This window comes from Sphaerodactylus townsendi, linkage group LG11, assembly GCF_021028975.2.
Source record: "Sphaerodactylus townsendi isolate TG3544 linkage group LG11, MPM_Stown_v2.3, whole genome shotgun sequence".
Classification (NCBI taxonomy): domain Eukaryota; kingdom Metazoa; phylum Chordata; class Lepidosauria; order Squamata; family Sphaerodactylidae; genus Sphaerodactylus; species Sphaerodactylus townsendi.
The window spans coordinates 67029985-67057855 of NC_059435.1; the positions used below are offsets into that span (position 1 = coordinate 67029985).

General features: G+C 42.7%; 1 protein-coding gene across 1 annotated transcript in view; it reads left to right on the forward strand.

The window, feature by feature from the left end:
- Positions 1–27871, forward strand: part of PTPRN2 (protein tyrosine phosphatase receptor type N2) — a 714418-nt gene that overhangs the window by 351411 nt on the left and 335136 nt on the right. The window contains exon 12 of the mRNA XM_048510498.1: positions 11147–11211. Within this exon, the coding sequence (XP_048366455.1) occupies positions 11147–11211 (65 nt within the window). The remainder of the gene's footprint in view (positions 1–11146; positions 11212–27871) is intronic.

Genomic DNA, 27871 nt, shown 5'->3' on the forward strand with positions numbered 1-27871 from the left:
TGATAAACAGTCTTTGGAGTCAAGGTGCCTCAAGGTCGGCAGCAGATAGCAAGAGAAAGCCACCTGATTTCCTGTCCTATGAGATAACGGATGTAATACAGTTCTCATGGGAAAGAGGTACCAGGGGAAGCTTAGTTGTCTACAAAGCGTGCGAAGCCATAAAGTAAAGATCAAGGAAAGAATGCACAGATGGCAGTGGATACGTAAAGCACCTGGGTACATTTTTTCTAACGTAAGACATCTGAAGGCCAAAGGTACATGGGGTGCAAATGTTATTGGTGTCAGAGGGGTACCATGCAACACCCCCTGGGATTAGGGTTGCCAGATACCCCATGGCAACTGGGTGGGACTTATCAGGTAAAAATCAAGGCCTAGACCTTGACGCCATCTGCACATTGCCATCTGTTCCAGAAGGGACATCATCACAGTGCCAATCACATGGGAGATTCTCTGGTATTTGAGCATAAATACTTATGGCTGGAGGTGTTTTTGCAATAGAATTTGCCCAAATACCAGAGTTTTTCTGACATCATTGGCAACATGATGATGTCACTTCCAGGAATGAAGTCAGTGTGCCGATGATGTCAAAACCTATGCCTCATTTTACACCTGGTAACACCCATCGATCAATTGGACAGCAATGTGTGTGTGTGGGGGGGGGAGGCAAAACGGGATCCTCTGGCAGGAGTCTGGTAACCCTACTCCCTTTCCTTTAGATAATGATTTGGAGACAGTCAAGGTACAAATATAATTCTATAGATGAAACCATGGCACCTTTCTACTCAAAAGCAATTCTCTTGTTATTCAACGGTGCTTACTCTCAAAAAAGCGTCCGTAGGATTTCATCCTTGGTCACCCTGCTTTTAAACTGCTGGGTCCTTTTCTAGACCACTGGAAGTAAGTCAGGGGGGAAATGCAAGGAAGTACTCCTTCACCTCAAAGCACGAAATCTAGGGCAGGCCAGCTGGGGCAGTTCTCTTTGCTCTTCAACTAAGACTGAGGGCATCACTGACTCTCCATGGGGAATGGTGGCTGCTCCCCAAACTCTGGAGCCTGGTCACAACTGCACACGTAGGTGTGTGGGCTGAGCAGAAGGGAACCAACCTCAAGATGCTTCCTGTGTAGGAAATGAATGCACAAAGAAAGCCCTGGTCAAAACAGGTTCTAGCATTCTTTCAGCAATCATACGTACGCCTATCAAGGTTCGCTACTAGCATAAAGACTGAAATTCACCATTAGGTGGCTGCATATGTAACCTCAGCTTGTGAGTTCTGTGGGGCAGTACTTGGAATGAGTTGCAACAACAATTTTTAAACAACAATATGGTTTACTTCTCTTTACAATTAACATTAAACATCAACATTTAACGTTACAATTCAAGGTCCTGTTCAGGTTGCATTTCAAGTCCTTCTATTTACAGTCTACTGATATTGCCAAGTCCAATTTCTTCTTGCAAGTTGGCTGGCTCCTGAAGACTCCAAGGGCTTGATGAACAGGTTGCAACATGATGAAGGTTTCCAGGAGAACTCTCACCCATTACAACCACAAAAGAAAACCCTTAACAAGGTGTTAAGGGCTTATAGAAATCAAGGTCCGAGTCTGGTAGCCTTGCTTCTTCTGCAAAAGAGCTCTTGCAGCCTCTCTGCTGCTCCGAGTCTCCACCCCCTTACTGGGTCAACCCATTCTGGGCCAACCCATTCTGGGCATAGGGGTTACACATACTTTGGACACCATGTTTGTGTTGGGCGTGGGGGGGGGGAGTAACTTTTTAAAATAAAACAGACAGCATAATACATGTGCTTCCCCTTCCCCTACTTCCCAAATTCTTGCCCAGCACACCTGACACGTTTGCATTTAAAAAGGCTTCTTGGTGCACGTGCTATTTTCCTCTGGCAGATTTCCTAACTAGTTGGCAACCGTTCATGCTGAAGAGTTTCTAGGTGGGAGCATATGGAAGGAATGCTGACAGGCATGCAAACTATGGTCTGTTCTCAAGTTTTTTATTGTAAACAGGGTGCATTGTGGTAGCAGTATTTATAACTGTCCTTGATTTTTTTTTAAAAAATCCCACTTTTAAGTCAATAACTGGGCTCTGAAGTATTGCAACAGGATGTTAAAAAAAAAGTCAATGCAAATGTTTCTTGGGGAGGGGATTCTCAGAGGGTTGCTTTCTACCCTTCTTCTGATAGCCCCACTGCTGGCAATTAGAAGCTAGAGGATGGCCATTCTCAGCAGTGAAATCCAGGCATGATGGAAGAGGACAGTGACAGTGGTCAATTTCATGTTTTTTTCAATATCAATAAGACTTTGTTGGCATACGGAACATATAGTATAAGTGCAGTTAAAATTATAAGGTAAAAACTTCACATTTGATCTTAAGTTCAGTTTGCAAACTTCAGCCAGGAACTTTGCCACTGTGAGACAACAGTTAAAATCATTACAGTTTAAAAGCATATTTACTTTATCTAGCTCTGTATGGGTTTTCATAGAGTCAATAACCTGTGATAATAAGCTGGATCTGAGATTCTGGTAAAATGGGCAGTGGAGGAGAATGTGCGGAATGAAATCCAATTTCATGTTTTATTTTAGTCAGTAGGTTGGAAAATCAGTTAAAGCCCTTTTCATAAGTTAAAAATGGGTGTGTCCTTTGTTAATTTCCAGACTTTGAACACATATTCGCGTAAGAACTGTTCCACCATCTTAGAAAGTGATACCGGTTGCAGCGTGTATGTGTATCCCCCCAAAGCAGAGAGCGTGTGTTATTTTTATATATTTATTTATTTGATACCCGCTAACTCCCACCAAAGTTTACTTCATCAGGTGATAGCCCTAATTCTATCCAATACAAAATGCTACTGCACCATTGTATTGTCGAAGGCTTTCTCTGGACACAGTGTGTAACAGACTTCCCTCTGTGATTCACCTCTGAAGATGCCAGCCACAGATGCAGGCGAAACGTTAGGAACAAGATCCACCAGACCACAGACACACAGCCCGGAAAACCCACCACAACCAACCTTTATTATTATTATTATTATTATTATTATTATTATTATTATTGTTGTTGTTGTTGTTGTTGTTGTTGTTGTTGTTGTTGTTGTTGTTATTGTTATTGTTATTGTTATTTTCCCATGTCAGTTTTACTGGGTGTAGTAAGCTTTATGGGGACAATGTTTGAAAAATACAGTAAATAAAAATCCCATTTTAAATCATTCAAGGCATCAAGATGCAATCAGCAACCCCCCCCCCCTCATTTTTTCAACACATTGGAAGCTGAAACGTTGCTGTGAAAAATTTTATTAATGCAACAGAGGTTGAAACAATATCTAATTAAAATCGCTTGAAAAATGACTTGAAAATTGGATTTGACATAACATTTACAAGGCTGTCACTATTGTTACTGCACAGTTTAGCCTTTCTGTGCCACCGCTTTCATTGCAGGTTTGCCAGAGATTAGAATACAGACAAGTGAGAGAGAAAGGTCTTGCATATTTCCTTTGGCTTGAATGTAAAAGGAGAACTGCAGATAGCTCCCCTTTGCAACCTCTTGGCCTCATCTTTGACAAATAATCCCTTTGAATATAGAAAAAGGGAGCATTGTGATGTGTCGGTCCTGACCATTTAAATCAGCCGCATTGTCATTTCAGTGTTTGCAACACAGAGCTTTATGATGCTTTTAAAACTATTAATCACTGTAATATGGCACTGAACTTGGTGATAAAGCGAGGACCACATGTGCTAAATCCAGATATTTACAGAGGAAAACAATGCAGCTTTGGGAGGAAGCTTATAATTTATAGATGAATTTGCTAAATTACTAGAGAACGATGAGGGACATCTATGGGTTTGGGGTCTGCAACCTGTGGCTCTCCAGATGTTCATGGACTACAAATCCCATCGGCCCCTGCCAGCATGGCCAATTGGCGGGGGCTGATGGGAATTGTAGTCCATGAACATCTGGAGAGCCTCATGCTGGACCAGAACTATTTGCCCCACTGCTTCCCCCCCCAGTCCCTGCACAACCTCTCCCCCCCTCTGTGCTACTGTCCCATAATCCTTAATTCTGCTTCCTGCTGAATTAGTTTTTGCTTATAAAGACCACCCACTGCTTTGTCTTTCCAGTCACTGAGCTGTGTGGGTCTCTGAATCCTTAGCATGTCTGGGGATTTCTGTAGTTGGGCTGCCTAGGTTAGTACTTTACAATGAAGCCAACCGAACGGAGACAAGGTTTTCAGGTACCTGTTTCTATGCACTTTATTTACCTGAAAGGAAGGCCCTGAATGTAAGATGGTCTTCCTTTTAAAAAGATATTAAACTAGGTCTTTTATTACTGCACTTAGCTGTGATTTGAATACAGATTGAAGACTTATGAAGTGCCATCAATCACAACTGATTTATGGCAACTTCTGGCTTTCAAGACAGAAGACTGACGGAGGTGGTTTGCCACTGCCTTCCACTAAATTTAAGATGCCCCCTCTTTTTCATGGCACATTTTGGGGAGGGGATTTGTTTTTCTCTCAGATAAACAGGGTGCTTAACCTGCTAAACTAACCTGAGCAGTCCCACTGACTTCTGTGTTAGAAACTAGAATTTTTGGTGAGGCGAGTTCATGTTATTCAAATTACATTTACCGCCAGATGTTGTGGGACTTGCATACTTCGCTGATGTTTGTCAAGCAATTTCAGACCCTCGTATGAAATGAACTGTGCTATGCAAAATGTCAACTGTTTACTCCAAAGGAGCAAACATACCTCACATTTCAGCTTCTCCTGCAAGAGAAATGCCCAAAGGATGCTGAAATGCGAGTCGCTTCTTGCAATCCTCTTGGACCCTATTTTTCAGTTTTGCAATAAAGAGCGTGTTTTTCATTCTAGCCGTACACAAATAAGCCAAAAAATGGGGGGCATAAATGGAATTGTTTTGACAGATTAAGCGGCATGGCAGAAAGCTCCTGTTTTGGTATCATGACCTGGAGTGTTTAGTACCCAACAGTCACTCCATGATGCATTACTAAATGTGGTTTCCAGACATTAACACTTCTGCTGATTTCACAGAACGGTAGAAGATGCATCTGGAAGGCTTTCAAAGGTCTTTCTTGCCCGGCCTAATGCATAGCTTTGCCTGAGTAGCAACGCAGAAATAAAGGTTTTTTTTCAAAATGTAGCTGGAGCCAGATTGTTAATGGCATATTCGCACTGGCCACCACAGAGTAGTCCCACTGAAGTGCTCTTATTATGTAAAGCCGTTTAAAGATTGCAGCTGCTGTTGTGGAAAATGTCTCTTCTACCCAATAGAAATAAATTGTGTTGCACAGGAAGTGCTTCTCAGATCTCTTTCAGGGGACCGAAGCCTTGAGCTGTGGCAACCTCTACTGCTCAGAGCACTCAGTAACCCTCTAATCGTGCTGTTTAATAGAGCAAAGCCATTAAGTTGTCCCCATTGTAATTTAGATCACAGAAGAGACTTCTCCGGATTCTTTCAGGTTAAAATAACTGGGATAGAGAGAGAGAGCAGGCGATATTATTCCGCTATAGCTACGTGCTTAATTATATGGAATGCTGCATAAATTGTCAAGTGCAAAGAATTATTCTGATAAATTAAAATACTAATTAAAATAGGCTATTGCAGAATTTTCAGAACATTATAGGGTTCCACTTCTTCAGGTAATTTGCATATCCTTCATCTACTGAATTTAATTTTAATGGACTTCTTTTTGTATTTTCGGAAACCCGTTTTGTCTCATGGGCAGATTACAGAAAGCATCTCCATGTGTTGTTCATCTTAAAATAGCAGCTCTCTGACTGCTGCCGCCACCACCCCACCGTATTTCCAAGAGTTCAAGAAAATGTTGCACTCCAGCACCGGCTTTTATTTTTGTTGGGGTTTCAGTCTGGCTGATGCCGGAATGGTTTTTCTTTAGCGATTAATTTGCAAAATAATTATCTTCTAAGCTGAATTTGGCTTCGGAGCAGAAGAAAATCCAGAGCGCAACATCATTCGTCAATGTATACCCAGCTGTTCCCTGCACTGTGCTTTTAAAAATTCTTAATAGTTTGATCTGTGGTGGTGAATATCGCTGCATTTTGTTCTCACAGTTATTAACGCGCCTTGGAGGTATGATTCTTCCAATCTGATTTTAAGAGAGATTGGTTTATTATATTTTTCTCTGGCCTTTCAATCGAAAATTGACTCCTGAAGTGACATACATTAAGCAAAACGTAATACAAATGGCAGTGGCGTAGTGGTTAAGAGCAGGTGTACTCTAATCTGGAGGAACCGAGTTTGAGTCCCTTCTCTGCCGCTAGAGCTGTGGAGGCTTATCTGGGGAATTCAGATTAGTCTGTACACTCCCACACATGTAAGCTGGGTGACCTTGGGCTAGTCACAGTTCTTCTGAGCTGTCTTAGCCCCACCTACCTCACAGGATGTTTGTTGTGGGGGGGGAAGGGAAAGTAGTTTGTAAGCCCCTTTGAGTCTCCCCTACAGCAGAGAAAGCGGGGATATAAATCCAACTCTTCTTCTTCTTCTTCAATGGATTTCAGTGTGACTTAGAAACTTGCCACTATGTTGGAAGTCTCAGTGGCACCTACTTGTAAGAGCTCTGTGGAGAGTTTCAGGATGGTTTCATGTCTGCATGTCTTTGCATGGCGAAGCCTAAAAAGGGAGCGGTTCAGCCCCCGGCCTGCTTGTGAATTGTATGTGAAGTGCTCTGACTACAATTAAAGGGAGATGGAATTGGTTGCATACTGGGTTTAACCTTTTCATATTTATCCCAGGTGAACAAATCTGTTATGTTCTGATAGGCACAAGCATAAACTGGAATGAGTGCTCCATACGCTGTGTAAGGATTGATAAATGAGCCATTTGCCCTTATCGTTCCGCTTATCTTTTAAACAGAAGGGCTATGAACCCCGCAAAAAGTTCATCTATATTGCAATTCTTAACTATTCTGTATTCGTTCATTTCACTGTCTACACACCTGATTTGCCTTTCACAGTTGTTATGCAGTCAAAACTGAATGTTCCATTGTACATTACCTGAGCAATGTAAAGAAAAGGTGAAACTGTGACTGGAAGAGAAAGTGGACTGTGAACATCTCACATTTTAACGTGCTGTGTTAGTACAATGTTCGATTGCCATTAGATGTATTATATGCCGAGACCTTCATAAGCCCATCGATATATATTTATGAATTAATGTCGTCTCTGTGTTAATTGTTCCCTTCACTTGCAATGCATTCACATACATAAGAACATAAGAACAAGCCTGCTGGATCAGACCAGAGTCCATCTAGTCCAGCTCTCTGCTACTCGCAGTGGCCCACCAGGTGCCATTGGGAGCTCACATGCAGGATGTGAAAGCAATGGCCTTCTGCGGATGTGAAAGCAATGGCCTTCTACGTCCAACTTACCGGCCTGCTGCGCTCAAAAAGCATGATCGGGGCATGGTGGTCCAGGCTCTATTCATATCCAGATTAGATTATTATAATGTGCTTGATGTGAGGCTGCTTTTGAAGACTATCCCAGAGACTTCAGTTTGTCCAAAATGCCATGTCCTGGTGACTTTCAGATTCTATGTGCAAGGATCGTATCACTCCTCTGCTGAAAGATCCGCACTCACTGGCCATCTGTTTCCAGGCACAATTCAGAATACCCATACCTTTTTTCTTAACCAGTAGGGGTACTTGAAGGACTTTCCGGTACTGTTCATACCACCAGTTAAGATCCTCTTCTTGGGCCATGCTCTCTGTGCCCCACTTTCAGAGGGGAGGTAGGAGCAACCAGAGACAGAAACTTGTCAGCTAAATGATATTATAGTGTGAGACAATGATCCCAAACTGAAACACCCTTCTTGGTCATGTTACAATATAGATGCTGAAACTATCCAGTTCTGAAGTTGGTATACAAAAAGGCTGCATAGACCTTGCCTACTGTTGACAACGAACTGTTGGGCCAATGATTTATAGAATCATTCTTGCGACGGAGATTTGTCATTGCTGGCATCTCACCTTTGGAATGACCATGGAACCCTTTGGAAACCATGGAATGATCATGGAACCCTTTGGAATTCTCACCAGGCTAACGTTGGAGTCCAGGTGGAAATGAATGTTTTTCTGCATATTTGGACTTTCTCCAGGTCTGCATATACCGCCCTTCTCTTTGTGTCTATGGCACTGTGTTGCTTTCTTGATCAGCACTAATTGTAGAGAATACAGAGTAGAGGTCCATGAGAAATTATGAGGTTGTGGGTGGGGGGGAGGATATTTGGGGAGTTCTAAAATCTGAGTCTTCTAGAGTCTCTAAATTCTCAGAGGCTGGAATGAACTAATGGAATGAATTGACTCCCAACTGCTGACCATGTTTTTGGAATCAATTCAGACATCATCAGGACCGGTTCATGGCTTTGGGGAGAGGGAGGAGGAAATTTATATGATCATCTTTTCTGCATGCATCTAGTGTCCTGCAAACAGAGAAGTGGATGTGTGGCCAAGGTCTGGTTCATTTTAAAGTAACGTGGGGCACAACCACTTTGTAACTAGATCTAGTGAGATAGCAGCCTTGAAGCCGTAGCATCGTACAGACAATTTTTCATCCAATTTAAAAGAATTTGGAAGAGATTGGCAAAAGTCATATACTTAGTATGCATCTTTATATTTTGTTCGGTATCTGTTTATGAGCGTAATATATGCCCACAAATGTTTTCAGAGGCGGACTCTGAATCATTGTAAGATGTATATATTAACTTGATATATCTTAGTGTGCAATAAAATTGTCAGCTAATTATTTTCTGTAATAGTAATGCCTGTGAAATAAACCATGTTCAAGTAGAGATGTGTTTAAGCAGCTTTGCCTTCATTTGTTTACCAACGTACGGGCCGCTCGGCTCTCCTTTCACAGATGTTTTCAAGTTAGAAGCCTGACCTGGATTTCAAATTTGAAATCAATGGGATTTAAGTAGACCTTCCTCTCGGTGGCTCATCTGTTTGTAAAGATAGTAAACCTATTGGTCATTGATTGATACAGATGGAAACGCATAGATGTTCACTACAAGGAATACATGAAAGCATCTGCAAGCTTACAGTTTGAAAAACAGTCTCTCAACAAGCTTGTCTCCTAATCCCTGCTCCAGCATTGATTCTGAGCAGCCAGAGAGAGAGCGCGGAAGGGCATGTCTCTGCCTCAGTTTGCCCTTCTCTTTGAACGAACACGTTTAATAATATTTACTTAGCGATCTCTCTAGGGAACCGTGAGGGTAAATAAATAAAATGATGTTAGTTTAGCGTTTGATTGCGTGAAGTACTGTATAAATAACGAAATAGCAATATTGAATTGGATTATCTATCAATCTACACTTCTAGGTTGTGGTCCAGAAAAGCTTTCAAGCACATTTGGAGAGAAAAGGGGGAGGGAATCCTCCTGAAACTAAGGATGGGTACTTACTTCCAACATTAGGTTTGAATGGGAGGGGATTGTTCAAAAGGGGCCAAGAAGAATGATCAAAATTGGGAGAAGAAAGATGCTGGATTTCAGAAAGCAAAGTATTCATGACACAGCCCCACTTCCTTGGTTTTAGAGCTTCAGGTAGTCCCGGGGTGAAATTAACAACATTGTTATTTGAATTATACCCGGCTCAATGAATCCCTTCTGGAGGAAGCAGAAAGACATTCTGTTTAGAAGTTGACTCTGATTATGGCAGGAATGCAGTGGCTTATCCTGTGGGGCAAGTGAGACTGAGCATCACCCTTGGATGCCAGGTGTGGATGCCACCTGCTCAGCTGGACTTTGATTCCTGCTGCTGTACTGTTTTAGCATGCACACACACACACAGAGACAGGCAGGCAGGCAGGCATTAGGAGGCAGCGGGCTTAAATTCATGAAGACTTCAGAAAGGTGGCATAATAATATCTTAAATTTCATAAATCTAGTCATGGCCTTCCTTTGTACTAGGAGTGATCCTTCTTCTATAGCACTTTGTGCAGAAGTGTTGTCCTGTTTCCTTCTCAATGTGTTGAGCTCTCAATAAAAACTTGCATGGGTTTCAGTGCTTGTAGGATGTGCAAGGAAGGCTGGCAAGAACTCAGTGTCCAACCACTTGGCCCTTGATTAAAATAACCTCCATGATAAATGTCTATAATACTTTAAGGCTAAAATCACATGCACACTAACCTGAGAGTACATCTCACTAAATACTGTAGGGATTATTTCTGTATAAATATGCCTTTCAGTGCATGCTAGCGGGGCTTCTAATCTTTTCTCTTTTCTTTGTGCCAGGAAACAGACAGATGTTCAAAGAGCGCCGCATTGTCCACTATCCTTTGTCCATTTTCTAAATAGAGAGTCCTCTGTCAGTAGTTTCTACTGGGCCTCCAGCCCTTGAACCCAACCAAGTGGGGAGATGAAAGGGATAGGAATAGCCAAGCAATATTCAGAAGACAAAATGTATTACAGGAAACCATCAAGTTGCTGCATTGGGTTACAGGAGAGAATAATTCATCTGCTTCAGCTATTATTCAGCCTACTATGATAGCTTAGATCAGGGGTCTGCAACCTTCAGCTCTCCAGATGTTCATGGACTACAAATCCCATCAGCCTATGCTGGCAGGGGCTGATGGGATTTGTAGTCCATGAGCATCTGGAGAGCCGCAGGTTGCAGACCCCTGGCTTAGATCATGACAGTCATATGTGTAAGCCCAGCATATACATTCTGAGTTTTTTTGCAATCCTTTCCAAAAGAAGCCCACCAGCAGCCTTGTAAGCCCAGCATATACATTCTGAGTTTTTTTGCAATCCTTTCCAAAAGAAGCCCAGCAGCAGCCTTGTATGGTCAGCTGGTTGATGACATAAGGAGCGCTGAGCAGATGAACTGCTTACCTGAGGTACTGTTGCCCAATCAGATTTAGTTGGTCCCAAGCAAAACCTGAGGTTCAAATCCATGCTTGGCTATGAATTCAATAAACAGCTGCTCTTTCTCTGCATCAGTTGACCTTCCGTAAAAGTGGAAGAGAGACGAGGCCCATATCACTGGGCAAATGAGGCAACCTGGGTCGCACCATCTGCCTGTTGCAGCAGTGATGAAAATGTTTGACGCCAATTCAGCCCGATCTCTGCGATCCTTTAACTGTGTCAATCTTAATTTTTCCTAACAGCTGACAACAAAGAGAAACTTGAAAAAGCAACAGGGCTGAAAATTTTGCAGATCGGCATGGGGGAGGTAGGTGACCACAGTACATCACGTTATCTAAAATCTTTGCATTGTTCTTTTGTGAAATCCTATTCTCATGGATGTTTTTAGGTGGACTCTCTATGTTAATCATCCAAAGGGCTTAAAACGTTCTAATTATTAGACTGTTGCACCTGTCATAATACAGTATCATATTCCACTGATCGTATGAGTAAAGCTTTGTGGCCTTTAAGAAATGCCTTCCACGCTTTGAGGTATGCCTGGAACAGAACTGCCAAAGAAGAACAAAGCAATTGAAATGTCTGATTATTCCTTTTTGGCTTATTGAAACTTGGTTTTATCTCTGAACCCACAGAGAACTAGATCTGAGGTGATGTATCCCTAAATATAAGAATGAGACTGTTGGTTAGCCATTAGGAAATAATCATTTGGGTCTTTTATATTTGCTTAAATGTATAGGATACATAAAATGTTCATTTAATCATTATCATCATTCCACTAAACAAATGTCCCGTCTTGGCTGAGTTCTTGAAGAAACCCAAAGAGGTTGAGTAGCTGGTGTTACCATAAAGCAGGGGTCCCCAAACTACGGCCCGGGGGCCAAATGTGGCCCCCTGAAGGCATTTATCCGGCCCGCCAGGCATGGCGGCGATGGCTCCATTCATGTGCAGTGGGGGCTCAAGGGAGAGGAGGAACCGACCCCAACGGCTGTTGATTGCAGTTACATGATGGCACCCCCAAATCTCCATGAATTTTCTGACCCAGAGTTGGAAACCTTACATGTGGCAACGCCTGCTCCGCCCTTCCCTCTCGGCTACTCCATGTGTTGCTCTCAGGCTTTCTGTTCCGCCTCACTCCCATTGGCATCAGCCAGGCTGGCGAATCGCTCGCTGCTAGGGAGGAAAGAACCCAGGAAGATACCTGATCCTGGGTTAGATGGAATGCTTCATTGGGAAAGTTCTGCTTTTTTTTACAGGGGAAGGTATTCCACAGCCTCCCAACAATATTTGGAACCCACTCTGTACTTGACATACTTTGGTCACTGTTCTAAAAATAGACCATGACAGAAAGGCTGAAAGGTGAAATCAAACATTTTACAATCATTTGTGCATAGGAATTTGTTCATAGTTTTTTTTAGTCCGGCCCTCCAACAGTCTGAGGGACAGTGAACTGGCCCCCTGTTTAAAAAGTTTGGGGACCCTTGCCATAAAGGCTTAGCATCTAGCAAACTGCAGTACCTTGGACAGCGCCATTGCTAGCAACTGGTTCCAAATGCCTTTAAAGCCAGGCTGAAATCTTAAATATCACAGTCAGCTCAGATAGAGGTGCTGTGCCTCTTCCCCCCTCCTTGTAGTATTGTCTATAAGAATTTCCTGATGGTTTTCTTTGCACATATCTGAAGAAGTGAGCTCTGACTTATGAAAGCTTATATTGAAATAAACATTAGTCTCAAGGTACCATAGTTTTATTCGGATAGATCCGCCCAGGTCTCACCATTCCATGACAAGGAGGGCTTCTTAAAAGACCCATTGTCATGTCTGGAGTGTAAAAATCCTGTGGCATCCTTCCACCTCCTTGTGACTCTTCTGACATCTCCAGCAAGTAGGACTTAGTGCTGGTGACCATGGAGAGTTTGAGGAGAGAGTAGGTTTTCTGTGGAGAATTTGTCCCCGTACCTCCAATTTAGGGCAACTCCATAGGGTTTTCAAGGCAAGAGATTATCAGAGATGGTTTACCACTGCCTGCCTATGTGTAGCCACCCTAGACTTCCTTGGTAGTCTTTCATGCAAATATTAACAAGAGCTGACCCTGCTTAGCTTCTGAGATCTGATGATCGGGCTAGCCTGGGCTATCTAAATCAGGGCATTGTCCATGCATGCATTCAAACGTTTTTGACTTACAGAACATAATAAATGTATTGTGGCTGATATTTGCCTGTTTTCCTGTTTGTTTGGCTTAGAGGCCCTCTGTATTAACAAAGCATCTTTCATAATATGTATGCAAGCACATAATTATTAGTTTGCAATCCTAAGCAGTTTTCCTTGAAGGTAAATCCCACTGAAATCAATAGACCTTGCTTCAGGGTAATGTGTTCAGGACTGGGGTATTAGAGAGAGGACCAATTAACCTTCAGTAATGTAAGTAGATTAGCAATTTTTCAGATGTATATGTAATTTTGCAGGAGTCAATAGGAACATTCCTTAGACCTCGTCTGAATTGGCATCTATGCTTAAAGGAGATTGCAGGGAATTTTCAGAGATTGAGTGTACGCCTTTTGGAGTCTGTCAGATTATTAGCTACACTGATATAATTAAACAAGGAAATCTAAAGCATAATCAATTGTGTAAGCACGTCTTCAAGGTATAATGATACTCTGTGTTATAGCCCATAGAAAATTACCATGTTTCCCCAAAAATAAGACAGTGTCTTATATTAACTTTTGCTCCCAAAGATGTGCTATGTCTTATTTTCAGGGGATGTCTTATTTTTCTGTGTTTTGTTTGTCGGGCATGCTTCCAAACAAAAACTTTGCTACGTCTTACTTTCGGGGATGCCTTATATTTCGCACTTCAGCAAAACCTCCACTACGTCTTATTTTCAGGGGATGTCTTATATTCGGGGAAACAGGGTAGTATCATAGATAGTAAGAAGTCATCCAGCCCACATGGGGAGGGAAGCACGACAGCAGCTGTGGATGGTGATGCGAAGATGGCTTCAGGTGGCGCAGAAAGGACAGAAATGTAAAAACTCTCCTTCTGCCTGATTTGCCCAGTAGCTTAAGCAGACTTATGCCACAAGAAAATATGGCGCATGTCTGTGGCTCTGGAGGGTGGAAGTCTGGTGGAAGCGAACTAAAGTCAGTTCCACCCCGGGAATGCACACCCCTACCTGTGCCAGTGTCTGTTCAGATGTCGGCATAGCTCCCTGGCGACGCCCACTTCCAGGTTTGGCTGCTGCAGAGCTGAGTAGTGCCTGCATGCTGGTGTTTTTGCTCTTCCCTCTGGCGTAGGTGCCCCTTACGCCACAGGAGCAGGGGGGAAACATGCCAGTGTGGGCCTCTGTCACTCCAACTGGCTGTTTTTGCCCCCTCCCTGATGTGGATAGATCTGATGATCATGCATGAGCATCTTATTACGTTAACCCTTTGTGATCACAAGTAAGGCCATCTTTACACTTCTGAATCAAACAGTGGCAATCTTTTTTGAGTTGAGCTAGTCAGCAGCAACAGTGAGACTGGCTTTCATAGGTCTCCTTTAGCATAGCATATAATAAACTTTGGATGGGAGTGGGTGGATTTGAATTGCCACCATCCTCATTTAGATTGGACGTCTAGATTCTGGATATGACAGGTCATATTTTTCATCGAACATTTTAATGGATTTGTGGTATGGCCATAAAAATAAAGCTTAATCTTCTCGTGGCTGTAAAATAAGTTGGGGCAAATATTCCCCTTGACAATTTTCACAAATGTAAATGTAAGTTAGATAACTGTTGCTGTTTGAACGCGCATTTTTTATTATTACTTACAAATGATGTTAGTATATCTGTCATGATTAAAAGCTTCAGCAAAGAATAAAGTACCAGCCATAAAACAGAAATCAAAATGGAGCTGGAAGTGGGGAAGGTCAGAAACAATTAGGCAAGGTAGTCCAGATTTATTTAAACTCCCAGATTGGGGGAAAATATTTTGTATTACTCAGTTTAAAATGTGAATACTAATGTTTTCCATTTAGAAGTTTCATAGAATAGAGAGGAAGAATAGAAATACAAGAATAAATAAATAACAAAGGAGTAATTACCAGCTGCCTGCTTTATACACAGGTAAACTGAATTGTATCGGGTAAAAAAATCACTTTTATACCTGGCCCTTGGAGCCTCTGAGCCTCTTTTATCGTACATGTGAATGGGATAAATACACTGCAGAAAACAGATCAAAACCAGTTTCAAATCAGACCTTTATTTTAATCAATGCAAGCTTTTACATTCATATTGAAACCTTATTTAAGCCACACACACACAAAAAGGTAACTGAATCAAGGCTATGGCGCTGTCTGCACTTACCTCTGAGTAAGCCCAGTTCAGTGAAATGGGTCTGGCATCAGATAGGATCAGCCTGTAAGGCTCACGTGTGAAAGTGCCTTTGTCTCAGGCATTAAATAGATAATAGGACCAATGTGCTTTAAATTCAGGAAATTGAATTTAAATGAGTCTAAGGGATTACACAGATAATAACATATCAAAGGAGGAATCCTGCAAAGACTAAGGTTTCATCTTTATGCAAATGGGACAAGGACTTCCAAACAACTGTTGTGTGATGAAGCCACTCAGACTCCCATCCTGTGCAATAGCGTCTGTCACTTATCTGGGTGTCCTTTTTTGGCTGCTGCACAGATGATGTATTTTGACTTGTGACTGACAAGCCACAGCTTCAGCTCTGGAACGGGTTGTCTCCTGTAATCTCCACTCCTACCTTCTGATTCCCGTATCCCTGCATCTGCTTTGGTGCACATTTTGCATAAGAAAAATGACAAAAGAACTGCGGTGTTAGAAAGTTAGCAGTGGGACCTGAAATTCAGAGGCAGCGATCGCTTTATTCTGATAGATGTTGCACTCTTGAAACGTTGTGAAAAGCTCAATGGTGAAGTGTCATGTTGGCTCATGAATTCCTCTGTATGGGAGAGGGGGTGTGATTTTAAACTAGCAGACTTGCCAAGTGGTTGAGCTGTTGCTATGGTACCAGCAGTAATTCAGTTTTTATTCAGCATCATGTAATATGAACGAAGAAAGTTTTGCCTTGTGGCTGTAGGAATGTATGCATCCTGTTTTGGTTTTGCTGGGGTTTTTAATTTTGAAAATATCAATACCTCCAATATATGTTGATGTAAACCACCGTTTGTCTTCAGGCTGTGCTGTGCGCTTGGTTTTATAGCTTTTAACTGAAAACAAGCAAAGAGTCAAAAAGAAAAGCGCACTAGACCCTATCACACAACTTGAGCTGTGGGTTGAAGCTTGCATGCAGAATTAAAATCAAGAGACTGCCTTTAAAAACCAAGATGGCATTCAGTATTGATACTTAGCCTGTGATCCTATCAAATTAGCTATGCATACATACTTAGGGAGGGTGTACAGTATATGTAAAGTTCTTCCCGCTGAGGTCCAGAATTCCAACATGGTATAGAGCAGTGGTATTAGACAAGGAGACCCAGATTCAAAATTTCACTTTGCCATAGAACTCATTGGGTGACTTTGGACTTGTGATTGTCTTAGCCTAGACTCCCTTACAGGGTGGTTGTAAGGATAAAATAAAATGGAGAAGAGGAAAATACATGCATATTGCCCTTGGCTTGTAGGAAAATGGATATGTAATAGACAGACATTCCAGCCTTCTTCTACAAGAAGGTAGTTTTTGCATGGTAGGGAAGCCCAGAAGGGTGCTTAATTTTCAAGATTCTGCAAATTTTATCCGTTTGCACAAAGTTATGGTGTGTGTGTGTGTGTGTGTGTGTGTGTGTGTGTGTGTGTGTGTGTGTGTGTGTGTGAATATTGTGTACATATTGTGTACATATTGTGTACATACAGATGGCCTCTCCAGCTGTGATGACTACTACTTTTCATTTGCACAAGGCTAATCAAATAATAAAAGCAAAAACTGAAGGTCTCTGCCCTGAAGACCTTAGAATCTAACAGTGCCATCATAGGCATGGTTACTGTAGCTGTCACAAATATGCTGATGACACCCAACTCGTTCTGTTGATGGAGGGCCAGATGACCCCTGCCCCAGATGTTCTGCAGCAATGTCTGGAGGCCATGGATGAATTTCTGAAGAAGAGTAGATTGAAGTTAAATCCATTGAAGATGGAGGTTCTGTGGCTGGGCCAGCAGGAGATGCCAGAGGGTTTCCAACTGCCTCATTTTGATGGGGTGGCTTTACAACCTGCATCCTCCGCCAAGAGCCTGGGAGTTATCCTGAAGTCCTCATCATCCGTGGAGGTCCAGGTCACGCATACGGCCAGAATGGCATTTTTCCACATTCACCAGACTAGGCAGTTGGCCCCCTACCTCTCCCGTGTGGACCTAGCCCCAGTGACCCACGTAACAGTCACCTCCAGGCTAGACTATCGCTCTATGTGGGCCTTCCTTTGAGACTGATCCAGAAGCTAAAGCTGATCCGACATGCAGCAGCCAGGCTCCTTCTGGGAGCTTCAGTAAGGGAGCATATCACCCCCATTTCACATTTGCTGCATTGATTGCTAGTCTAATTTCAGGTTATATTCAAGGTGTTAGTTCTAACTTTTAAGGCCTTGAGTAGTTTGGGACCCTCATATCTACAGGACCACATTTGCACATTATTCTTGCAGAGGTTACTTCATTCCTTTGATGGGAATCTTTTGATGGCCCCAAGGATATTAGGCTGGCCTCAACCCAAGCCAGGGTTTTTTCAGCCCTAGCTCTAGTCTGGTGGACATCTCTGTCAGCTGACATTGGGGCCCTGAGGGATCTTACTCAATTCCACAGGGCCTGTAAGGCAGAATGTTCCACCTGGCTTTTGGTTGAGGCCACCCATTGATATAGTTCCATCTTTCTGGCCTTCCAACCATGTTAAAATGTGTGGTCCCCCACCCACCCTTGATCACATCTTATTCAAGGGGGAGCATTATAGGCTGAAGGAATTAATTTAGTGCCATCAGGATTTGGATTGGATATTAATGTTATTCCAATGTTATTGTATATATGGTTTTATAATGTGCAAGTCGCTCCAAGCCAGGCTACGGCGTGGAATGAGCAGGGTATAAGTATAATAAAATAAAACATAAAACAATACAGCCAGCTAACCCATTGATTGCAGCAGACTAAGAAGAGTGTGGCTTTGCTTAAGATTAGACTGTCAATATCTAATTTAGATGAGTAGATACTGAATAAGTGCCTACCAAGTTGTGCTTTTTAAATTTCTAGTGACATCTCAAAGATTCAATTTTATTATAGGTGCCACTTTCCCTATCCCCTGTTCCCTTTTTTTTTGAGAATCTTGGCCCCATGCTTATATAGGATTTTATTTTTTGCTAAGGTGTTGAACAACCGTCCTTTTTGCTCTGCCCCTCTGGCCCTGATCTGCTTGATAATCCTATAGTCATTTTTTCTTTTAGTCTTGTTATTTTGTGATCCTCTGATGGATTTGCTTTGTTCTGTCTTTAGAACATGTATGCTGCACTTATGAGCTTCAATAAGAACCATCTACAGCAATAAAAGAAATAAGTGACCCCTTAAGGCAATATTATGCTTTTGATCCCCCATCATAAATCCCATTGTTATCAAAGTACTTTTCAAGAGCATTCTGTGTCATCTGATTGGGGAAACATAGTTAGAGTCACAGTTTCGCTAAGGCATGTCTGCACAAGAGTCTGGGAGCTTCAGTTTGTGGGGGGGAGTAGGGGATTTTGAACAGACTTTTTGCCAATCTCTACACCAAACTACAATTCCCAGAATTCTGTGGGAGAGGTCATGAGAGTTGCCCTATCTGTTACGTTAAGCAATACTAATAAGTTTTCTGTACAGAGTGTAAGGAACTCTTCAGAGTGGTGCAAGTGAAGCTAGAGAATTAAGGCAGAAAAAGTCAGAAAGGGAAAATTTAAGAAGAATAAAAATTTGAATTTTTTATTTAAAAAATTCTGTTGTAAAACTTTATTTGGTAATTAAATTTTCATATACAAAAATTAGTAACCGGTATAGTGTAGTGGTTAAGAGCAGGTAGAGTCTAATCTGGAGAACTGGGTTTGATTCCCCACTCTTCCACATGAGCAGCAAACTGTAATCTGAACCAGGTGCCTTTGGGAGCTCACATGCAGGAGGTGAAAGCAATGGCCTTCTGCTGCTGCTGCTCCCGAGCACCTGGTCTGCTAAGGCATTTGCAATCTCAGATCAAGGAGGATCAAGATTGGTAGCCATAGACCGACTTCTCCTCCACAAATCTGTCCAAGCCCCCTTTAAAGCTATCCAGGTTAGTGGCCAACACCACCTCCGGTGGCAGCATATTCCAAACACCAATCACGTGTTGCGTGAAGAAGTGTTTCCTTTTATTAGTCCTAATTCTTCCCCCCAGCATTTTCAGTGTATGGCCCCTGGTCCTATCTTCCTGTCAGCTTTCTTCACTGTCCCGTTTTCACATCCTGGACATCTGACTGTGGCTGTGCATTAGGTTTAGAAGATCGGGATGTAGTTCAGCTCACAATAAGCAGAGTAAACTTTCCCCCACCCACCTCTTCTCAAACCCACAATCAACCTGTGCAAGAGACTAGTCAGACTACTCCCTGTTGCAACTATGGTGTGCCCAGTTGTACTCATGTTTCAGTGTTAAACGTTCTATACCCAACTTCATTAAAATCATATGCAAAACAATCTGGCCCTTGCAAACATGCATTCTCTCTCTAGTGGGAGTTCAGCAGACATTCTATGAATTCTTATGCGAGGTTCCGTATTTTCAACGAAAGTAAAATATTTTAATGCATGTAATTTTATTGTACCGTATTCCTTTTACTTCTCATCAGTCTGATTTTCCCAAGTGATCAGGACAGATAACGTTAGTCATAACTTCTCTCCGTATCCCTGTCGACCAAATGCTAATGAATAAAACATCGTACTCTGCTTTTGGAATATTTTCTGACTTTGTCTTTGGTGAATCTCCAGAGCGAGGGAATGTGGTGATCTGCATTTGTGGATTCTAATAGCTCCATGTGGCATTGGTCATCGTAGTTTGTGTATTATTTTCTACCAGGGGTCTGCAACCCGCGGCTCTCCGGATGTTCATGGACTACAATTCCCATCAGCCAATTGACCATGCTGGCAGGGGCTGGTGGGATTTGTAGTCCATGAACATCTGGAGAGCCGCAGGTTGCAGACCCCGATAGTTGAACTAAAGCTAGGACCTCTTCTCTTGATTCTGGTGATTTTCCACCACGCCAGTTCGAACTGCTAATGAAAGGTTTACACTGGCTTGGGAAAAACGGCCAACTCCTCATGCAGAGATGGTTCTTGTTACTGGGTTGGTGCTTGGAACTGCATCAATGCAGTTACATTTTAAATGGCCATCACAGCTTGGATTGTTCAGTTGGACATTACTGTCATTTTTATCCAGTCTTGAGGACATAACTAAAGTCAAGTTTTAGAGAGTCAATGCCTCCCAGATAGAAGCATAAGAAAAATTAACCCAGAGAACTTGTGGGAACTCCCTTGTTAAGCTCATAGGATCTGAGAACAGAGTCCCCCCTCCCCCACACTTATCTCCTTTTGAGGAGCCCAGCAAGTCTGCCACAGTGGTGACGAGCAGCTTCCAGGCAGGTTCCCAGTCTCTGCTGCTGGATAGACTGGCCTGGGTGGTGGGAGACTCAGCCAAGTGGCCTTGGTTGCCAGAGAATGAGCCGGGGAGGGAAGATGAAGGGATGCCAGCAGGGGGCAGCTGAGTGGTGATGCGTAACTGGGAAAAGCAAGAATGACCCCTGGAGATTCTTTGGAAAGTCAGAAGTCTTAACTGGCTGGAACCAGCCTAAGGAAATATGGGAGGGATTAGGACAGGGGTCTGCAACCTGTGGCTCTCCAGATGCTCATGGACTACAATTCCCATCAGCCCCTGCCAGCATGGCCAATTGGCTGATGGGAATTGTAGTCCATGAGCATCTGGAGAGCCACAGGTTGCAGACCCCTGGACTAGGAGAAGCTTTTAAATACTTGGAGTGAAAATGGCAGGCTGTTGAGGGCAGGCTGTTGAGGAGGAGAGACAATAGCCCATTGGCCAAGTACCCAGTCGCTAAAGGGGCTTGAGATGCATTGGAGACGTCATACCCCAGATACTCTTTTATAAGGTCCACCTAGAGCCGTGGTGGCGAACCTTTGGCACTCCAGATGTTATGGACTACAATTCCCATCAGCCCCTGCCAGCATGGCCAATTGGCCATGCTGGCCAGGGCTGATGGGAATTGTAGTCCATAACATCTGGAGTGCCAAAGGTTCGCCACCACTGACCTAGAGGTAGCTGAGGAAGGAGGAGGCTAGGTCTTGTCCTGAAAGTGAGAGGGCGGGTAAAGGAGAGAGGAAGTCAGTTTAGAGGACTGTTACCCTCCTCCTCATTGCTGAGGCATTGCTCACAGGCAAGCCTCCACCACCCTGGATTCTGGCCACTGACTGGTGGAGTCTGACATGTCATAATGAAGTGGGGAACAGGGACTGTTTTTACTTATTTATTTTAGAACTCATTTTCCTCGCTGAGAGTCAGAATGGATTGCTGCATAAAAACAGTACAATTGGACTGGGATTACAACATTAGTAGGCAGTACCACAACTGCCTTGGCAAGGCATATTGGAATTACACAAGTAGAAGACAATGCACAAAAAGCAGCAGGATACTTTGAGTAATCATTGCAATGGATTGTGATCCAGTTCCCTTATCACAGCAACCTCCTGAGATGTTCCATTCTGCTACTGTTCTAATCCCTTTATAAAAGCTCACCCAAACATTTCTGTTTTGCACGTTATATTTTGCGGAATGATAGCCCCAAGGCAGCGCAGTGGTCTCCCTAGAACTGGTTTTTTTTAAAAGTACTTTCTGGACATTATAATAAAGACTCCAGAGGTTCACAGACTCTCATCCTCTTTTTTAAAAAAACCCTCCCTTTCCCAAATTGTGTGTGACCAGTTCCGGATGACATGGAAAATTCTAGTTTATCTCCCCATCCTTCTTGTCATCTCTCTGTACCCCTACCATCCAGGATTCCAAACCATGATTAAATTGACTTTGGTTGCAAGGCAGAGTGCAAACTGTAAGAGCAAGATATGGATTCTAGCAAATTCAGAAGTCCAAGGCCACTTCCGCACACGCAAAATAATGTGTTTTCAAACCACTTTCACAACTGTTTGCAAGTGGATTTTGCTATTCCGCACAGCTTCAAAGAGCACTGAAAGCAGTTTGAAAGTGCATTATTCTGCATGTGCGGAATGAGCCTAACATTCAGTAGCTGTCCACAGGCAGGGAGGGTACATGCAAGCCTGAGGATTTCCCAGGCTCATTCCTGTAGTGGCCAAACCATTATTTGGTCATTCCTCATTTATCTGGCCTGTGTTATGTTCCTCCTGGCCCTTGGAAAAAAGAGGCAAGGCCAACCTGTTTGACATTTGTGTTGGACACTAGAGAAACTAAGGGGATGCTCCAATGAAAATTGCTAAATTATTTTATTCTTTAATAGGTTTCTAAAAGTTCTTTTAAACTGCCTTGACATTGGAGAAATATGTTGAATATACACTTATACTAGATACATAATAGGAACATGAAAAATGTAGCTATTTTGCCACCAATCAAGAAGTTCTTGGATTTGACAAGTTAATACACTTCAGAGATGCTTACTTCAAAGCAATTGTGACGCTTCCCTTCATCAAGGCTGGTTTGCCCTTATCCACCATTATCTTTTCCACCTGATTAGTCAGTCCCTTCCTTACCTTCTGTTCTTACACACTCCCTGAGCAAGGATACTCCATCCTCCCTGGCTTCCTACAGGTCCTTAAATAGACCAATCCCCACCCATGGCTGTCTCTTCCCCTCCAGCCTTTCATCCAACCAGGCAGTGTCTTAGAGCTCTATCTCAGCTTCAGTCAACTCCTGGGCTCATTCCGCACATGCAGAATAATGCACTTTCAAACTGCTTTCAGTGCTCTTTGAAGCTGTGCGGAATAGCAAAATCCACTTGCAAACAGTTGTGAAAGTGGTTTGAAAACGCATTATTTTGCGTGTGTGGAAGGGGCCCTGGATTGCTCCCTCCTCTAGGCAGAGCTTAGTGACATGGTGGGTTCCACCAGACTGCCAAACTCAGTTCCATAACCTAGAGTCTGTAGCTCTGCCCTGTCTTTTTTGGCTATATCCTGGCTAGACCAATGTGGCTCCTAGCTGTGTATCACTTTCTTCAACAAAGACGAGTTGTGCATGCAAGGTGAGCCCTCTTGCCAAACAGCTATTATGTCTATGATCATAACCAAAATTGCTTGTCAGAATAATAAGCTACACCTTCATCTTCACAGGGCAGTCCTAGGCAGAGTTATGCCAGTCTTAAATCCACTGATTTTAGTTGGTTTATACTAATCCTTCATAGGTTAGCATTCACAGTTGTCAGATCTGTTGCATGTGCATGAAAGTTGACACTGTTCCCATCAAGAAGTGTTCTTTGGTTTTCTCTTCTTTGTGAGATGCCGTGCAGTTTGTGCTTGTGCGTATGTGTGAGCAGGAAACACAGTGAGCAGGAAAGCAGGCAGTGAGCAGGAAAGATAATGAATTTATTTTATAAACACAATTGATGTTCTTACGGTGCCACTTTCAGCCAAGACATAAAAGGTAGCGATTGTGTTAAACTGCTAATTTCGAGATTCCCCTAAAGAGAATGCAAACACAAAATGCTGCTGCACAAAAGCTCTGCTTCTCTATACAATGTTCAAATTTTAATTTCCATCTTAGATTATGGTGATGAAAAACAATACTTAATCCCTCGTTAACACATGAATAAGGGGAAACTGTCATTTTTCCACCAGACAATAATAGGATTATCTCGAGAACTGTCAGTTTATGTGAAAACATTATGTTGCCCAAATTTTCATAAAAATTAGTGGTGGATAATATTCAAGATCAGAGAAATGGAAAGAGCAAAAAAAAATCTGCATTCATGGTAATAAATATTCATATTTGTCTGCTCAGGAGATAAAAATCTAATCAAGGGGCTATTGATGCTCTGGCGCTCCCTCCCTCCCTCCCTCTCTCTTTTTTAAACCAAGATGTTTCATCTAAATTGGGTTTGATATGGAAATGAGACCCACTCCAAGTCCTCCAGGCCATGAGCATGCTGGGATAACACTAGAGGTGGCCAATGTGTCAGACGCTGCCGCTGGCATCTGCTGCTACTGACAACACTATTCTATATATCTACATCTGTATATAATATGGGATGCGTATACACACACAAACACTCACTCAGACATGCATGAGCTTGATTATAAACTGTATAGGTACTTCTCTCTTGTGTCGGCTTGTTGAGAGACAGCACGAACTTTTCAGGAATCCACTTCTCGAAGCATAAGGTATACAGAGCTGTGTATCAATAATCTTTTATTTTCTTTTTGCTCAGAGCTCGTGTAAGTGAACAGTTACCCTTTCTGTGAGGGACATTCTTTTGCCAGCCTGCATTTGTTGACAGTTACCATAAATCAAAAGACAGCCTGCACAATGCTTAAAGAAATACGAATGATTTAAAAATGAAAGGATAACAACAATATTTTGCTCTGGGGTGTTTTTTGTGTATGTCCCTGTGCACATTTGCATATCTATGTGCAGTCATGGCCAGACCATGAAAAATGTCATCCATTTACTTGAGGCCTCTTGTGTTTGTATTTATTTATTTAAAATCTATGCCGTCTCTTCAAAGACCTATTTGAGGCAGCCCCCCCAAATAAAACACAACAAAATTGTTAAAAAATAAAACGCTTAAAATCAGCAGCCTTTAAAAACCAGCTAGTAAAGACCCAAAGATAGGAACCTTGTGGCACAAAACAATTAGCTGCAGTACTGTAGTCAAAGCTCTGCTCACAACCTGAGTTCGATCCCAGCAGAAGTCAGTTTCAGGTAGGCAACTCCAGGTTGACTCAGCCTTCCATCCTTCTGAGGTTGGTAAAATGGGTATCCAACTTGCTGGGGGTAAAGCTTAGATGACTAGGGAAGACCATGGCAAACCACACTGTAAATAGTCTGCCTAGTAAACACTGCGAGTGCTGACGAATATGAAACAGCAAAGGGGGTCAAGAGATGGCGAAGAGAGACGTGCAAACCACAAAGGACAAGCAGGGAGAGCGAAAAGGAAGTTCTTGAAATTTGAAATTGACAAAAGTAATGGAAAGCCAGCAAAGAGAGGTCAGAGAAATGAAAATGTGGCCAAAACAAGCCCAAACTTTATTCAAACAAGCAGGGAAGAACAGCACAGCTTCCAATGGTCAGAGGGGAATTTTTTTTTGCCATGTTGAGTTCTTTAAGCAGCAAGGTCCACCTTGTCACCCTTACCTTGAACATAACTCTGTGCCCTTACCTTGAACATAACTCTGTGCCCTCCCCATGTGAGCTCCAGTTTCCCTCTCTCCACCCAGCTTTCAAAACCATTTGAGTAAGTGAAGCACATTTAGGTAAAGTTGTATCAGATGTGGTGTTTGTGGAGGCAGAGAGCACAGTTTGATGTGCCCTTGGGCAGTTGTTCTCTACATGTGGACTATTTATCCGGTTCTTGAGACAGTAATTTGAGACAGTTCTCTTCAGCAGTGCAATGAGTAATGCATATAACAACCTGTCTTTCTGGTTCCTGGTTTTCAAGTCTTACATAAATCATATAATTTTTTTTAAAAAAAATACAAATCTGACTACAGATAAGCCACAAGGTAGGAATGTGCTTGTAAATGAGATGCCTTGAACAGTCTGCTGTTGATGTCTGGTACAATGCAGTGTCCCGAATGTACGGAATCAAGAACAGGCAGCCGAGAATATCCTTGTTCAATCTTGGCTGAGTCCAATAACAAGCCGCCCAGCGTCAGTCTTATTAATGACTCCCAAATAAGCTGTTTTACAAGTTGGGAGCTGCACTTGCAGACTAAGGTAATCAACAGTCAGCAATTATTTTTTTTTGCAGAAAATGGGGAAGTGTTGAATGCTGGTGAAGCTGGGGAGACAAGTGCAAATGAGGCTTCAGAAAGTTTCGAGGATCTGCTTGTTCGGATCTCTTGCTGGCTGCTGTGCCACAGTTGCGTCCAGCAGAACTGCAGTAACGACTCTTCCGGTGTATCATGCAAATAGGTTATTGATAAGTGAGTAGATTCGGCAGGAAAAGGACAGGGAACGTCTATTGGCAAGCTTGCAGTCTGTGCTGGCATTGCTGCCTTGCATCTTTTTTTCAGACTTTCTCTGTCGAATGATTTCCCCTGACAACCCAGCCTTTAAAAAAAAGCAATAAAATAAAAAGCATGTGGTGTGCACAACAGATGGCTCAGCAGCCCCAGCATACAGGTGTCTGGCATGCAGGTGTTTAATTTTGTATTTCTTAGGCGCACCATTGTAGTCGGATATTTTTCAGGAATTCTCTACAGTTGCTGAGTCAAAGCAGTTGCCCATGGATTCTACCACCCCAGTAAAGAACATCCAATTCTTCAGGAAGGCCCATTTAACCTTGGCCTTCTGGTCCTTCTGCTGCCATCAGCATCACAGTGGGCCTGCCTTGTTTTCATGGCAAGTTCTACCCACTCAGTCAGTATTAGAAGGACTGAGTTTTCCAAGCATCATGTTGGCTGAGATATGTACCTCCGTCCTGCCTTGGAGTGCAAATGTAACCTCTATCTGTGGGTTCTGTGGGGCAGAACTTGGAATGAGTTTGCAACAACAAATTTTTAAAAACAAAACGGTTTACTTTCTTAACATATAACATCAACATTTAACATCACATTTCAAGGTCCTGTTCAGGTTGCATTTTCAAGTCTTTATATTTACAGTCTACTGATACTGCCAAGTCCAATTCTTCTTTGCAAGTGGGTTGGCTCCTGAAGACTCCAAGGGCTTGATGAACAGGATTCAACATGATGAAGGTTTCCAGGAGAACGCTCACCCATTACAACCACAAAAAGAAGCCCTGAAACAATAAACTCTAACATTTACAACATGGCAAAAATAAACAACTACCTTCCCAGTAGTTCCCAACAATATTGCAGTTTACCTTAGCAAGGTGTTAAGGGCTTATACAACCAAGGTCCGAGTCTGGTAGCCTTGTCTCCTCCAACTACATGAGCTCTGCAGCCTTCTCCTGCTTTGGGTCTTCACCCCTTTCTGGGTCAACCCATTCTGAGCATGGGGGTTACACAAAACCAGGTCAACAGGTTACATGTGGTCCTCCTGAAATATTCCTGATCTTACACATATGCATGGTAACCCAACACAGGTTTGAGAACATTTAACTCTGTGACATGTACATGTAACTTACAATTCTTTCCTCAGGAGAGTTACATGCCTCTAAGTTCATTGACTTGAAGTATGTAACTCTGCTCAGGATGGCACTGTAATAACTCATTTATTTAACAAAAATTAATTGTGTATTAATTTTGTTGACAGTTACCATAAATCAAAAGACAGCTCGCACAAGCGAGCAAGTGGGCAGGGGAGCGGAGGGGGGGCATGCGAGTGGGTGGGGGGGGGGTGAGCGGGGGAGGGTGAGCCAAATGGCTCTTTGAGGGGAAAAGGTTCCCGACCCCTGATCCATACCAAAGAAATCCTGAGTTTCCTTCCATGGCATGAATAGATTGTTTTAACTTTCTAACAGGTTGTTTGGACTTAGGTTATGGTGCAGCCATCTGCTTCACACATTCTGATTTTGATATCTCTTCAGATTCATAAATATTTGGTTCTAAGTGATTGTGACTTGGCTTGAGCACTGACACAACATAAGAAGAACATAAGAGCATAAGAACAAGCCAGCTGGATCAGACCAGAGTCCATCTAGTCCAGCTCTCTGCTACACGTAGTGGCCCACCAGGTGCCATTGGGAGCTCACATGCAGGATGTGAAAGCAATGGCCTTCTGCGGCTGTTGCTCCCGATCACCTGGAGTGTTAAGGCATTTGCAATCTGAGATCAAGGAGGATCA